Raw genomic sequence first — 15,926 nt, 5'->3', positions numbered from 1 at the left:
TTTATCTAAGGTATATTTGCTGAATCAATGACTATACACCAGTACTTGTGACTGATCAGCTACCTACCCTGTAATAGTATATTCAGGACCACCATGACATTGCTTGGAAATCTGTGTTGGAGCAGCTTGTTCAGATGTGTACAGTAAATCTGAAAATATAAAAGTTTTTTTAAGAATGACCTTGAATATTCCCTGTGTGTTTGTATGTAAATCTCCAAACTGGAAGAAGTATATAAAACATCGGGACAATCCAATCTGAAAAGCAATCTCCAACAAGCCCCTTTGGTTAAGAAGCATTGTATGAAGTTTGAGTCTAACTGTCCACAGAAAACTCCAGAAATCACACAAAACCAATTTTCTTTTCACAGCTACCATGACCTTGACTTTTGACCTTTTGACACAAGCAAGTACCATTGGTAAGGTTATTGTTTCAATTTGAGTTGTCCTAGGGAAACTGATTTTTTTATTAAAAGTAACTGACCTTGACCTTTGACCTTTGAAGATGAAAAGCAATCCAAAGTAAGCACTTTCAATAAGAAAACACTGTATAAAGTTTAAGCTTGATCTACTAGCTTTTGCTTGCTGTCTGGGTTGGCCACACAACTGCATATACCATAAACACAAGGTTATGTTTACTGTTTGGGTTGGCCACACAGCTGTTCATACCTCAAACACTAACTAACTTAAGCTTGCTGTCGGAGTTGGCCCCACAACTGTACATATCTTGAACACCAGCTTATGTTTGCTGTCTTGGTTGGTCCAACAGCTGTACATACCTCAAACACTAGCTCATGCTTGCTGTCTGGGTTGGCCCCACAGCTATACAAGGCCCGTCCTAACACCTCTCCATATCGTTTTATCTCTGTCTGGGCTGGAGTTGCCTTTGTCATCCATTCGTCGATGTCAAACTATCAACAGAACATCTCAAATCATCACAGATATAGAGTAGATCACTTACTACAATAATTATGTCTCTTTGGCTTTTCAAAGTGAAAGCTGTATTATATAACAATATAAAGAAACCATATGATCTGTAGAATGATTCACAACAATTTAAAACTGATTCTTTGAAATTTGTAATCAAATCAACATGTTTAAGTTTTACCTTCTTTCCAATGAGAAGTCACTGAAAAAATATTGGAAATCAACCACTGTACAGAGTATGATCTGGGTGTTCACACAGTGATTTATAACGAAACATATTGTCGTTAATCTTAATCAAAATCCATCATTACTTGTATGAGATGAGGTCAGTTCTTAAAACATCCATACTCTACAAACTTCATTTCTGATTTGACACCAGTTCCTATAGTTGGTGAATTTATCAAATGCACTATCAAAGCTGGTACTGTTTTTCTTGCATAGACATATATTCTCCGACTCGATATCACATGACAAGGAAATATTATTTTGCTGGCATTGCTGCAGAATTGATATATATATTGATGGGCTAATTATAGGAAAATGCAAGAAAAACCTGTAATACTAAACATCTTGAATGATAGTCAAATAAACAGGTGTTTATGGCCAAGTTTTACCTTTGTAAGGAGTGTAAACACAAGGTGAGGGGCCTTTTGTTGTAGGACCTGAACCAGGCGTTCATACATGGTCACATAACGATGGGCACTGTTGAGTGGGATGAAGTGTGGTGACATGTGGCCAGCCATAGTTGGATTGTCCAATGAAAACTGCAGCACAAACTCTGTCTGACTTGCATTTTGTTGTATAAACTCCTATAGGCAACCAAGGAAACATTTTAATAAAGTATAGCATTAATAGTATAGATCTCATTTTTCTTTTAAATCAGAAATCTGCATTGTATTTAGTATACTTTACACATGTCACTGAAATTGACCTTGACTTTGTTAAAGTCATTCTAATTAGTATCTCTCTTTTTGACATTTAGTTACATGTTATAGACAGACCAATCAAAATATATATGTTGTAGTAACTCATTTCAGATACATGATACAACCTCTAATTCACATATCAGTATGGTAGATATACCCTTAAATGTATAGACAGATAGATGAATCATCACTACTTTATTCTGAATTTTTTTCTAGGAGCAGAATAGAAATGGGTTATTGAACCACAAAGGTACCTTTCCAAGTAAGTCCATACAAGAAGAAAAGAATTGTCGAGTCGGTGGGTAAAACTGAATATCATGGTTGAATGATTCTGCCAGGTGAAAGAACAATGAGCATGCCACATCATTGTAGTAAGACAATCGGGCATCATCTGTACAGCTTCGGGATAGTTTCACCAACATTCTACAAAGTTATGCATTTATTGATAGTTTCACCGACATTCTACAAAGTTATGCATTTATTGATAGTTTCACAGACATTCTACAAAGTTATGCATTTATTGATAGTTTCACCGACATTCTACAAAGTTATGCATTTATTGATAGTTTCACCGACATTCTACAAAGTTATGCATTTATTCAATAGATTTTACTTATTCAAAAGTAATCTCCATATCACAGGTTGAATGTTTTGTAATATGTCACACCTGAGGCAGGAACTTATGTCTCAAACATACCCTTCCAGTAGATCTTGTAAAAATCAAGTTGGTTTACTTGCACAGAGAAGTCTACACAATGTAAAACTAAATGTGACACCATGATAAAAATTATAGTATTACAACTGTCAAGCATGGAAGTATTCACATTACAATAACTTTAAAAATGTCTATTAATACATTAACTTATATCTATGCAGCAATAATTGCAAACCAAGTTTTCCAACTTATATTAATCACTCTTGTTGACCAGGATGGAAGTGCATGGAGGGGCTTAACTTTTTCGATCCGTTCCAGGTATTGATTTCCGAATGTAAAGGTGAAAGGTGAGTGCATTTCTACTTTGCCACCTGCCATCCAACCGCTTGCCACAATGTCTATCAGAGAGGTATACCGTAAACAATTGTTGTGGACTGACTACTTACGTGATGGCATTCTCTACGTGGACAACAGACACACAAACATTCTGTGGGGGAGGATTGACTCCCTCTATCAACAGCTGTTTAAACTCGGCTCGGTTCTCATCAGTCTGTCTCTGGACCACCTCATCTGTAGCCTTTTCCCTGATCTGGTGAATCAACAATGGGAAGATAACTACTGCTTGCCATTATTAAAACATTATTAATCATTTGTGTTCATGATTGCTTTAAATTGACAATAAGCATTACTTGATGTGTTTTAATATTTATAAATTTAACAGTTTAACAGTAATAATATTTTCTTCTAATAGTCTAGGATTTGAGATGAAATTTATAGAGATTTAACACAAAGTTCTTACTACATATTATAACAAATTCATTGGCATTAGAGAAACTTTAACCTTTACACTGCTAAAAACCAGTACCAATGTTATGACATAAAACTTAAGTTCACTCTTAATATGACAAATGGTATTGCTCACATTAACAATGACAACAGCTGGGTTAGAACACTTGTGTAAGGGGTTGATGGAACTCTTACACTCTATGGTGACCTTCACCTGAAACATTAATCATAACTAGATATTACCAGAAAGATGACGTATAAATATTTATTTGCTTGCTTGCTCTCTTTTAGTTGCTTGTTAAGTCTGTTTGTTTGAATTATGTGATCATGAGTTTTTAACAGTTATTGTAATGTAAAGTCAAGTATTTAAGTTCTAAAATTATGACATTGGATACAAGATAAAAGAGAAATTATGACACAACCTGGACATTCCACTTAGTCATCATATTCAGGCAACAACACATCAAAGGTATCATGGGTATCAAAGACATAGCACAGAAAATATTTCTGTTCAAGGAAAAAATTAATATTGGGGTAGTAGGTTATTTTTGGTCTCTTGTTCTGTCCTATAATTTCAAGTAACAAATCAAAACAACTTACAAGGGGTATGAATTTTGCACAAAATAATTTCTTATTGGACAGAGTTGTTAACATCTACATCACTGTCAAATTATTCAACAGATGATTATGTACAATTAATGTAACTAGTTTGGTCCAATAAGGAAAAGAAGTATACTTGTTTTTGTTGATTATAATGGACAATAAGTGGACCCATTTGGCATTTAATGGATGATAAGTTTTGGCCAATTACTGATCAATAAAAGTACCTGTTTTTGTTGATAAGTATGGACAATAAGTGCATGATAAGTTTATCTGGTCAATTACTGATCAATTAAAGTACCTGTTTAGGTCTGTTGTAGTAAAGTTGGGGTAGCAATCTACTGAAGTCCTCATCACAGGCGACATGTTGTGATGTCCGGGCAGTAAACGACCTGTTGGGGCAGACAACCACTTAAAATGTCTAGTGATCATGTATCTCATATCACCCATTTGGTAGCATATCACAAATATAAATGTGAGAAATTTTCAGTATCTTATCAATCAAAAATATCAAAATTCACTACAAATAACTTCAAAATGCCAACTTAATTAGGTTCTAACTCACTTGGCATATTCTTTCAGTGCAACGAGATCTGCTTTCAACACATGCATTATGGCTGCTCTGTCCTGCATAACAGTGATACTAATGTCCTCAACGACTGCCTTCAGAGGTGGCAGGTCAGGCAGCATTCTCACAGGGTCATGATTTTCCAGACGATTTTTTATCTTTTCTGTTGCTAGGGAACAGAAAGTGATTTCTTATAATCAGTGTAGTATCACATGTGGAACAGCACAAAAAAGGACAGGAAAAGCTATTTCTTTTTTTTCTGGAAGAACTTTATTATGGAAAAGAATAATATTGAAGTGAATCTCAGGTGTTGTTTCATTTACTTGTATATGTATTATTTTAGATGTGTTGTTTTATTTATTGTTACATGTTTATTGTTTATCTAAAGTAAATACAGGATGGAGCCATCAACATCAGGGATTCTGTAACTTAGATTTTATTTGTTGACATGTTTCGGTTGGCTAGGCCAACCATCTTCAGAACCTAAAGGTTTATTGTTTTGTTTGCCTTCAAATCTCAAGTTTTATTAACCAGTCCTGATTATAATAAATGGATGAAAAATTCTCAATGTGCAGTTGTTTGTCTTAAATGGTGACACATTGTCAACATGTTTCGACTGCTAGGCAGTCATCATGGAGACCATGCTGAAACATGTCAACAGTGTGTCACTATTAAAGACAAACAACTGTTCCTGTATGTTGGAGTATCTTTCATTCACATATCATTACAATCTCTATTAAATACCATTAGATATCCATCCCTAAACACACCTGCCTCCACAGACTTAAAGGTGTTGGTTCTCTCCATACCTACTATTTCTCAGTCATGAAGATACGGGATATTGTATGAAAGAATCCTTTACTTACCTGTAGCTGTAATCCCTGTTTCCTTGGTAATGGTATGTATGACCTCTGATCCCAGGAGTGATGAGTTCCATTCACTTGTCATTTGGGCCAGCTCAAACACAACTCTGTCATGGTCAACTGTCTCCAGCCATGGATCCTAAAAATTAAACATTTTCAACTACTAATAACACTGTTATCATGTCCAGTCACTAAGAGGTTCATTTTTTTTCCTGTATCTATTATGATAATTCTAAAAAAAATGTGTTCTGAAAAATTCATTTTTTCTGGTTTTCTTCCCCCATCTGCTTGACTGAATGGTACATACCACTTGGTTCTGAAACAGCAGGAGGAGTCTATCTGACTGGTACTGTGGAGGAAGGGCAGGTAGATAAAGTTTAGCATCATGTAACATTGGCTCCTCCGTCCACAATTGAAAGGTCTGGTACAATCTGAAAAAGACAAGTCAACCAAAGTGTTGATTATTTCATTTTGACTATGGTCAGCAGTAACCCTTAATTTGGAGTAGATCAAGCTCTAGGTTACTAACCCGTTACATAATTTTTCAGCATGGTCTGCTACATAATTCATCCGCAGGGTCCGATACATGATTTATCATCAGGGTCCGATACATGATTTATCAGCGGGGTCTGATACATAATTTATCAGCAGGGTCCGATACATAATTTATAAGCGGGGTCTGATACATAATTTATCAGCAGGGTCCGATACATAATTTATCAGCGGGGTCTGATACATAATTTATCAGCAGGGTCCTACCAATGATCAAATCTTTAAAAACTAGCCCATCATTGCCTTATGTTGGGCACTTTTCCTACTTGAATCAGAATATTCCAGTCTAACCTTAACTCAGTAAGATGACTATATTCTGCACTTACACAAGCTAAGACTGTATTATGAAATGTCAGCGTTTTACTTCAAGACAACAGGACTTTCTCATGTGGTGCTTCCATGGTTAACCGTTTTTGTTACTAGTACACAACAATACTAATAAATGTTGCCATATATCAGCCATCCCAATTTCCAACTAGTAGATATGACCTATGGCTCATCAATCTGACACTTAACCTCTGACCTATGAACTTACAAAGTATACCCTACAAACCTTGTGAGCTGTTGATGGAAGTCACGCCTGGGAAGGAAGGACTGTTCCTCTAATGTTTGTACCTCCCCGGTCTCTTCTCGCCTTTCCTCTATCAGATACAACATCACAGAATTAGAGTATAAGTGGGATTACATCACTGCTTTTATGTTACATTTTTTACAGGTCAAAATTATGTGGTTTTCTAATAAAATGGTCAAATCATACTTTTTAATGAATGAAAGTTTCACTATATGGATGTAAAGAACATCTATCGTAATACACATGTGTCTCAATGACAATATTCTGATTTAAAAAAATACAAATAAAGCTCATCAAACAAAATCTGTAAAAGCATTGTTACTGAGAAGTCATTAATTTGAGTGAGGTGTTTATTTTCATGGATTTGCTGAACACTTTTTGACCTTTTCATATCTGGCCTACCCTGCTTTAGACTAACAGTATAACATACCAGCCCTGGTGGACTCAGCCTCCTGGTGTTGTATCTGTGACTGGTAATTGATGTGATAATCCACTGCTTCCTTCAATTTTTTCTTCATCTTTTTAAGTTCAGAGGTATGCTTGCTTACATCATAGAACTTCTCTCCAACACTGGCTCGCTGTTGCATGCTGTTGTTAACATTCAAACATATGATGTTCCACTATTGTACATGACAGAAATCCTATCAATTAGCTTTTAGATATTTGAATATGTAAAATTGTGTTATCGTTCCTTACAATTGGAAGTTATCTCCCCTAATTTTTTATAACCAGGCCACATTCAAAGTTTGACCATTTGGACTTAAGATGTTTATGAATTGAAGATATACCTAAAAATTTTGTTAAGCTTTCTGATGAGCCTTGACAATCTCTTTCAAAACATGTGCAAGTTTATCATAAGTTATGCCATAAAATTTACATCTAAAATTTTGCTAAGTAAGTTTGTCTACAATACACCAAAGCAGTTCTAATGTTTTCAAAGAACTTAGAATCAACATAATAATACATGTTTAAAATTTCATAGATTTAGCCCAAATTATCCTTCACAATGATTTCACAAGCTTAAAAATTCTACTGGAAAAACAATGACACATTTAATTAATCACATTAGATGTTCTATCAAACCTGTTAATTCTCCAAAGATAAAACACACTCATCACTTCTAGGTAATATACTGTGCATTTAGAGCAAAAACTTGCACCTACCTGACCTGAGATAACATTCTACCAAGAAATAGGCCAAAGAAGCGTTGCCAGACAAGGGGTGCCATGGGGTGTTCTACATCCATGTCCAGGGCCTGGCGCCCCCATCGATAGATATTAAGGCTGTGTAGCCCCGGAGACACCTGTAGCTTCAGTTTGGTCACAGCTTTCTGTTAAACATTTAACATGACCTATATAATATATACAGCTGATGTACTTATACAATCTTTATGAACTTTACAAACATAATTCTAAACATATAATTTTAAGATACAAAATCATTTTCATTTGTCTCTAATGACAGTTCAAAATTAGAGCATCTAGAAAAAGCCATACTTGAGCCAAACCTAGAACCAATTTTGATTATACCTTAAGAGCCTGTTCTGGTGACAGCTTGGGCTCGATGTGGATTTCTTCCTTCAGTGTATACCACACTTTGCTTTCAGCTTCAGCATGATACTCAATGTCCAATATAAGGAATGTTAGCCAACCAAAGGTCTCAGGAGTGGCCAAGCGTTCTATGAGGGATGGGATCATGGCACAATTGCTCCCTGAGGACATCCAGCTGACAAGGGTAGACATGGCTCCTTGCTGGGCACTCTCTTTATAGTGACCTTGGAAAGTCTCCTGAAAGGACGGCTGTATCAACTCCATGCCGACCTTGTGAGTGAAGGCCACCTTCACAAGGTTATCCACTATATAGCAGCAATTCCTGTGGATAGACACAAAATCAGTAGACTGTATTATCACAGAAAAAGACAAGGAGCACACATTACTTCTGACAAGATATACTCATAGTGATACAGAACTATAACTACATGTCATTTGAGTTAAATTCAGCGCGTGACAGAAAGCTGAATGACTAAATACCATTAAATAATAACTGGCCTGCTGTAGTGTTACTGCCTTTTCTGATATATCTTACTCCTTTTTATAACCTATCATTTTACGTGTCTTGAACATTTATCAAAATGCAAATAGAGTTCTTCAGATAAGTTCAGAGATCTCACCTATCCTGGAACCACTTGGGTGTCTTGATAATGACACGAATCCAGAAGTCTACTGCGACAAAGAGGGCTGAGTTGCCTGGTAAAGTAGCAGCTTTGTCTATACAGTCCTTAAAAAAGAGTGAAAAAGATCTGCCATAAAACTAGCATCAGAACAGTGTGATAAAAGTTTTGCATCACATAAAAAAATATTTTATCACCCTATCATAAATTTGTTAAAATTAATAACTGTAACTACTCAATAACATTTAAACATTATTTGCAGATCAATGACCTGTTCTTAATAGCAATTAACCCGATATGCTTTAAGATTAGTCACTGTCACTTAATCATTTGGAACGAATTCTAAATATTTTAGTGGCAACTTCCTACTGAACAGGGCACACTTAACTCCTTACAACATGATTTAAACTATGTCCTAATGTCTGCCTTTATCTGTCTTAAGGAGTTTCTACTCTTCTTTATCTTTAAATTCAGAAATTAAAATGAATTTTTTTTCTAACTATATAAGGAAAGCCTTCAATAAATGTAAAGATTACAATAACAGATTTTATGTGCATTGCAAAATTGATGCTATAAACAAATATTATAAAGTAATATGTAATGATGAAGTATACCTGGATCATGCAGGAGAAGAGCTTGGTCATTGGTCCGGGGAAATCCACAGTCCACAATTTGCTTATCTTAAGGATGGAGTCATCAGCTGTCAGAAGTCCACTGATACACTTCATAAACCTTAAAATTCAGAAGAGATTATATACTATGAATATGTAATACTCATACATGTATAATGCATGCAGTTTTAAATTCATTAAATTCATTGATATATTGAAATACTTTTAGCTGCATAATTGTCATTAATCAAGAAAGATATCATTCTCTTGTAAATATATCACATGTGACTTTGACATATCACAAACTGTTTCTCTCTCTAATCTTATCTATTTTACCTATCACAACTGAATAAAACTGGAATACTATACAAAGGAATACTTCATACCATGTAATGAACAATTTTTGTGCAACTTTGACCTTGACTTTTTATCTTTTGATAATAACTTCAAGATGCATCCATGTTCTCTCCTTCACAGAAAATCTAGGATCGTATGTTTAAAGTTGATTTTCAGTAACAGCATTCCTTATTGTATGTAGAAAGATATTCTATGAACACAATGCCAATTTGGTTTTTAAGGTCAGCCTGAAGACTCCACACCATCTACCCCAAAATAAAAAGGGGATCTCCTCATCCAACAGGTAGTCTTTTTGTGAAGCAAGACAAAAGACTGACTTGAAAATATATGTTATGAACTTTATTTTAAAATGATTGCACAACAAGATTTCAGCTAATATTTATCAATCTTGCTCGCCTGAATGGAAGCGTGTGGTCTTACTGTGTTAGGAAACTGCAGTAAGTAGGGGAGAATCCACATGCTTAGGCAGGTGACCCCATACCTTTTCACACCCGCTTCAAACTAGGTGACAGGTAAGTGTGTTACCACAGCGCCACCTGACCACTCGAAAATGAATGACTTCTAGTTATATATTTCCCAAAGACCAACGTAATCCGACAGAAAGATAAATAAATCAATAGATGCTCAGAACAAGTTAAATCAAGATCTTTTTGAGAGAATGTTTTAATCCAAGTTCTGGACAGATATATAAGTATGTGTAGAAGTGTCTGGATTTCCATTTCCTTTGAACAGCTGTTGGATAAAATCATACATAATCTCTATAGCAACTCATGAGATTAACCCCCTCTATATCCCTCATCTGCTTTACTAGTGTGACATGTACTGTATACACGTACATTGACCGATCAGATGACTCACCTGTCATTTTCAGTGACAATCTTTGGGTTGTTAAGGAAGAGAGAACTGGTACAGTTTAGAACAAGCAGTGCCGGTCTGTAGTGGTTGTTCTCCACTAGGCAACACAACTGACTTAGACCCTCTGCCAGGAACTCAGTGGCACTACAACATCCAGAATTAATGTTAAGGGTGGTAAAACACAGAAATGGTCACAAAGGAATTGGACTAATCAGGTGACAGGTTTCTAAGACTAACTACAATTTCAATATGATACAACAGTGCTGTATCAAATTATAATACTTTGACATAATTTTCCATTGGTTTGTCAACAAGACCCAAAATGCTATATCTCAATCTTAACTTGCTCTGATATAAGAAATGTATTCACAGTTACAAATAACAGTACTGTAAATTTGCGGGTATAGTGCTCAGGTACAATTTTAGGGTCATATTAAGACAATATACATAATATAAATATTAATTACGAGTTACTGCAGTGCAGCCGATGATGTTTTGATCCATCACCATAATGAGCGTGACCCTAACACATTTAATTTTCCTATGTAAACAAATTCACACAGGTGCTTGACTTCACAAGCATGGAAGGCTGTAATTAGCTAAATGTGTCCTTTTTTCCGATTCTGTTGAGAGTATTTTCAGGAATTAACTAGTAACAACACATTGTGTAACACACCACGGTAATCTCCACACAAATTTTAGTATGCTGACTTGCTGCGTGTCAGAATGAAGTATTTAGTTTTATATTATACATACTTGTGACCCTGACTTGTTCCTACAACAGCCACAAAACAGGCCATCGGGTTCTTTTCCTTAACTCCCTTAGATACAGCCAAGAATGAATTGTCCTTTGTGATATCAGGCGGACCCCCAGCAGATTTATACATGGCAAGGTCGGGTAGGGGGAGACAACTGATGTGTAAATGGAGCTTCATCACAACTTCCCAACTCCAGTTGTTAAACTGCTGCTCACTGGTCTGTTGTTGTTTTACTACTTGTGCCACCTGTACATGGGAGAATTCATTATATAAAATACATCCCAATAACACCATTATACTACCAGGCTTATGATTGTTTCACCAATACATATCACACAAGATTCATTTCATCTCAATCTTAACACTTATAATTTCCTTTAAGTACTCTAAAACTCAAAAATAAGAAGCAGCTTATTTTCTTAACACATAAGCAAATGCTGGTTTATTCATGTGAAAAAAAAACAGATTCATTTCCACGAGAGGCAGATTTTTAAGTTCAGCTTGGTTCTAAGTTTATAGGATTTACATGTAACTGAAATTATTCAAATAAATAAATATGTAGATTTTTGTGACTGTGAAAGCAACGCCTGTATTCTTTTGATTTAAAAATGTCATCTGAAGAGGAATCAGTTTTTTATTTTATATTACCCAGGTACTTAAATACCATTGGTACATTTTACAGGGTGAAAATCAATTTTGAAAATTGCTATTTATGAAGATATCTTTCTGTAGATTTCGGCCTGATTTTGTAGAAAAGCACATTTCCTGTTACCTGTTTCATTCCTTTCAGAAACCAGAAGCCGAGGTTCTTGTTTGTTACAAACATTTCATAGGCTTCAGTCAAAAGAACGGCGGTCATCTTATGGAAGTCATATGGCACAAAGAGGCGATTTGTCTGAAACAATAGTAAGATGATGACACAAAAGTCTGATAAAACTGTAGTCAAAGTAACATAACTGTATATATCACCAGTAAGCTTCAACATTATGTATTAATGGTAGACCTATGTAACTGGTAGCTGATGACACAACCATATTTGACTCGATATTACACATATAAATACACAAAAGGGATGCAAGTCATATTACTATTTACAATGATGGGAGAGTGCTTCTTTGAAGAGCACTTACTAGGTAAAATACAAAATTCCAAATCAAAACACTGACCATATCAACTGATCTTAAAATAGATTTTAAACCTGAAGACTTACATTGATGACAAAATTCCTTCCATCTGACCTCTGACTAGACTCGAAGTTGATTATTTTGAAGAACAGATATTGAAAGATGTTTGATTATTTGAGTGCTGAGAAGGTTCTTACACACTGACCTCTGACTCGACCCCCCAGTTGATCTTATTGAGGACTAGTCGTGCCACCTGGTTGCTAGGGTCTGTCAAGTCTGTAGATAGCAACCATTGCCGTAGTACATCAAAATCACTTTCCCTTGGCAACCATATGTCAAACGGGAGCTCTTTGAAAAGGTACACAGCCATCTAAAAAAGAACATATTTTGTATTTCTTTATGTACAGCTTCAAGTAAACATTAGTTTTTTGGTGCAAAGAAAATGTTTGTTTCATGGTCAAATTTTAAAAGAAGAGCTTCAAAATGCTTTAGAAATCTGCTCAAATTTGCCCTTTTTTGGTATAAAATCACATCATCCAATCAAAGTAAATCTTTTTGATTTATTTAGGTGTGATGGCACATTATTCCCTGAAGTTACAGAACAACAATGAACACATAACATTAAGGGTATTATGTAATCAATGATCAACTTAAGAGCTGGATAATTGAACAAATTCTTTAGTATAAAAATAAGAACTGTAGAATTTAACAAGTGAATAGAGACAAGAATCAACATTAACTGTACCATTCCAATGTTATCCATGTTGTCTTTGGCCTCCTGTATCAACATTGACAAGATGAAGGGATGAATGGTTGCTATAGCAGCCAGTAGTTCCCTACCAACCTTGGAACACATCTCTCTAGTATTACTGCAAACATAGCACACCTGAAATTAAAACAAAATTGCATAGTATTGAAATTATGTCAAAATCATTACCTGAAAATAATATTAAATAGTTCATTTTACGCCATTACCTTATTTTGTAAAACTGATTAAAACCTTGCATGAATCATTTTCCTGGTCTCTGTTTAAATGACCTCTGACAAATGATCTCATATGACTTCTCTAATCAGAGTAGTTTCTCTTTATTGGATTATTGATTTCCTTATCACCTGGTAATATACTGAAGTTTGGATTGGAATTGTGTTTTTCAAAAATAACTCTCCTCTCTTCAAAACTGGTTTATCTTGTGTAGAACTATTATCTTGACATATTACCACCCTCATAACATCCGTCGGTTTTTAATGATAAAGCTTAGCATCCAATACAAAATTTGAATTATCAAAGTGTGCCTTTATGCAACTCACACACTGAAGGTTTGAGCATACAAGTTCTTTGTTATGTAGTTATTACTAACCTCAAATATACAGAAACAGATGGCATGTATGATGTCATTTTCCTGCTGCCGTCTACTCTGGGCAATGTTGGCCAGTGCAGTGAGGAGGTAAATAGCTTCTGATGTTGGTAAGCGTTGTACAGAATCACAAAGCTGTTGTCTACTGTCTGGGTCTGGTAAAGAAAATAGGGATTTAGTTTTTTTATGAGGCTGACACTACTCTTAGATAACAGACCAAAATAAAATAACAGGAGAGCATTGGTTCACAACTCAAAACAGATACAACTATATCTATATAATAAATACATTTATATGATATCTCTGGACCAAGATCTTTATATATCTATAGTTCATTTTACACTTATAACAAATTTAAGTCAAACATATTGCATGATTTGTTATAAAAAAATAAAGAAATTAAAATACGACTGAAGACAAAATTCAATTTGTGCAAAGGACAACAGCATTGTCCACACATACAGAACAACACACAATATTCTCAAACAGACTATCTAGGTCAATTTCAATATAATCAAAGTTATTAATGGTTAATAATAAGAGTTAGACAGTCACTTACTAGAGATAAACTTCCTACAGATATCCTCCGAAGGCAGAGTGTCCGGGTTGATAGTCTGTCCCCGGCCCTGGTGGAAAAGCCAAACCAGCTGCCAAGCCATCTCCCCTGATAATGTGGAGTAGGGCATGTCTGTCATAAACTGCCAACATCCCAGCCTGAAAAATCGTATCAAAGTACTTTGTAAATTGCTACTGCCAAATACTTATTTCTAAATCCCAAGTAAATGAAATGAAAGAAAATGACTGAATTTCCTATTAATTTGTCAACATTATCTATAGATATCTATCCAAGATGATTAATACCTTTGAGCAGTAAGTATACAATTTGTGGCCCTCAGGAAAAATTGACTGTATTCCATTTGTAGTCTCTCCAACAGTTCCCATGGCAGCAAGTGTCGGTTAGCCTCCTGGAAGTTCTCCCAGTGGTATGATACATACTGAACACATTGTCTGTACAGGAACACAGAAAGCTTGTAATTATATTTCACATCCCAACATAAAATGATGTATATACTGTGGTACTATATATATAGCCTCTCAACAGAAAGATTCAATCTACATATACTTGAGATCAGAATAAAAAATATGCGTTTGAGATTTCCAGGTCCGGGGAAAACACATTTAAAACATTGTGTATATCTCTTCATAAGACATTATTAATGTCAACTTTTTTGAAAGAAATATAGTGTACAGCTATGTCGTTTATATTGACTATAAATGCACTATCAAGACAAAATAAAATTTATATTGTACAATTACAACTTTTTGCTGTTTTATGTAATTACTAACATAATTATTTTAGTCTAAAAAAAGACAATGGTCACTGAGAGACTAATTGGTTATTGTAACAGTCATTTTAACTGGTAAACTGTTTCTGTCTCAATGATTAGGATAATGTTATAATGGTGTTGCAAGTAATATTTAAATAGTATTTTATGTACAATAGGTTTTTAAACTGGGAAACTTCATGCAAGTGTATGTATGACGATCACCCTACTGTTACCTGATCATTCGACCAATGCGTTTGTTCAGTTGTCTGTATCGTCCCTGGGTATGAGTCTGTAGGCCCCATCCTAACAGGTTGATTAGACAGGTACAGAAAGCAAACAGCTTAATCAACACAGTGTCAGTCGTCAGCTTCACATTATAGCCATAAGAACCTGTGTATTTAGGAAAAAATCATTCATATCATAATGAAACTAGTAAAACCTGTCTATAGAGACCACACAAGGGAAAAGTGGCCATTACATAGAGGTTCACTTACTTTGAATTGTATTACAAAGGGAACCAGCAAGAGCAGTCTTTATAGACAGCATCAATGCCCTAATTTTATAAATCTGTATAATCAAGGTTAAAGTCTGCAGGTAAACATTTGATTTATAAGCATATACCAGTCTGTATATAATTTGGCTGTCTTCTACTTACCATCATTGTTTTTTGTCATGAGCATGATGTGTTTGTATGCTTCCACCATAGGAATTTGATTCAATATAGCCACAATGTCGTTTTCCAAGAGGTACATCCAGGCATTCTTTGGATCTTCATCCTTGAAAAAGAATTTTTTTTCTGATATCAATGATGAAGAAATCATATCTCTCTATTGAATAATCATATTCAACTTCTTAATGTCAAGAAGACGATTCAACAAAACTGAATCTTCAAGTTTCCCTCAAATACTGCTACAGATATGTTC

At 35.0% G+C, this 15,926-nt stretch overlaps 1 protein-coding gene across 1 annotated transcript in view; it reads right to left on the bottom strand.

Moving 5' to 3' along the window:
- LOC132560328 (ectopic P granules protein 5 homolog) overlaps positions 1-15,926 on the bottom strand; it is a 35,010-nt gene that overhangs the window by 11,799 nt on the left and 7,285 nt on the right. Inside the window, exons 9-34 of the mRNA XM_060225000.1 lie at positions 15,656-15,779; positions 15,237-15,399; positions 14,537-14,683; positions 14,235-14,389; positions 13,679-13,830; positions 13,066-13,206; positions 12,526-12,690; positions 11,969-12,091; positions 11,195-11,442; positions 10,442-10,582; positions 9,230-9,347; positions 8,616-8,722; positions 7,975-8,317; positions 7,609-7,775; positions 6,876-7,033; positions 6,428-6,515; positions 5,630-5,753; positions 5,326-5,461; positions 4,457-4,628; positions 4,193-4,283; positions 3,428-3,505; positions 2,952-3,094; positions 2,105-2,273; positions 1,539-1,733; positions 777-908; positions 68-149 (exon numbers count right to left, since the gene is read on the bottom strand). Coding sequence (XP_060080983.1) covers positions 68-149; positions 777-908; positions 1,539-1,733; positions 2,105-2,273; positions 2,952-3,094; positions 3,428-3,505; positions 4,193-4,283; positions 4,457-4,628; positions 5,326-5,461; positions 5,630-5,753; positions 6,428-6,515; positions 6,876-7,033; positions 7,609-7,775; positions 7,975-8,317; positions 8,616-8,722; positions 9,230-9,347; positions 10,442-10,582; positions 11,195-11,442; positions 11,969-12,091; positions 12,526-12,690; positions 13,066-13,206; positions 13,679-13,830; positions 14,235-14,389; positions 14,537-14,683; positions 15,237-15,399; positions 15,656-15,779 — 3,862 coding nt within the window. The remainder of the gene's footprint in view (positions 1-67; positions 150-776; positions 909-1,538; positions 1,734-2,104; positions 2,274-2,951; positions 3,095-3,427; positions 3,506-4,192; positions 4,284-4,456; positions 4,629-5,325; positions 5,462-5,629; positions 5,754-6,427; positions 6,516-6,875; positions 7,034-7,608; positions 7,776-7,974; positions 8,318-8,615; positions 8,723-9,229; positions 9,348-10,441; positions 10,583-11,194; positions 11,443-11,968; positions 12,092-12,525; positions 12,691-13,065; positions 13,207-13,678; positions 13,831-14,234; positions 14,390-14,536; positions 14,684-15,236; positions 15,400-15,655; positions 15,780-15,926) is intronic.

The sequence above is a fragment of the Ylistrum balloti genome, unplaced genomic scaffold (genome assembly GCF_031769215.1).
Source record: "Ylistrum balloti isolate Yb309-2 unplaced genomic scaffold, AGI_CSIRO_Ybal_v1 Utg371048, whole genome shotgun sequence".
Classification (NCBI taxonomy): Eukaryota; Metazoa; Mollusca; class Bivalvia; order Pectinida; family Pectinidae; genus Ylistrum; species Ylistrum balloti.
Note: the sequence above shows the minus strand (reverse complement) of the source record. Positions and strands in the feature narration are given on the sequence as shown.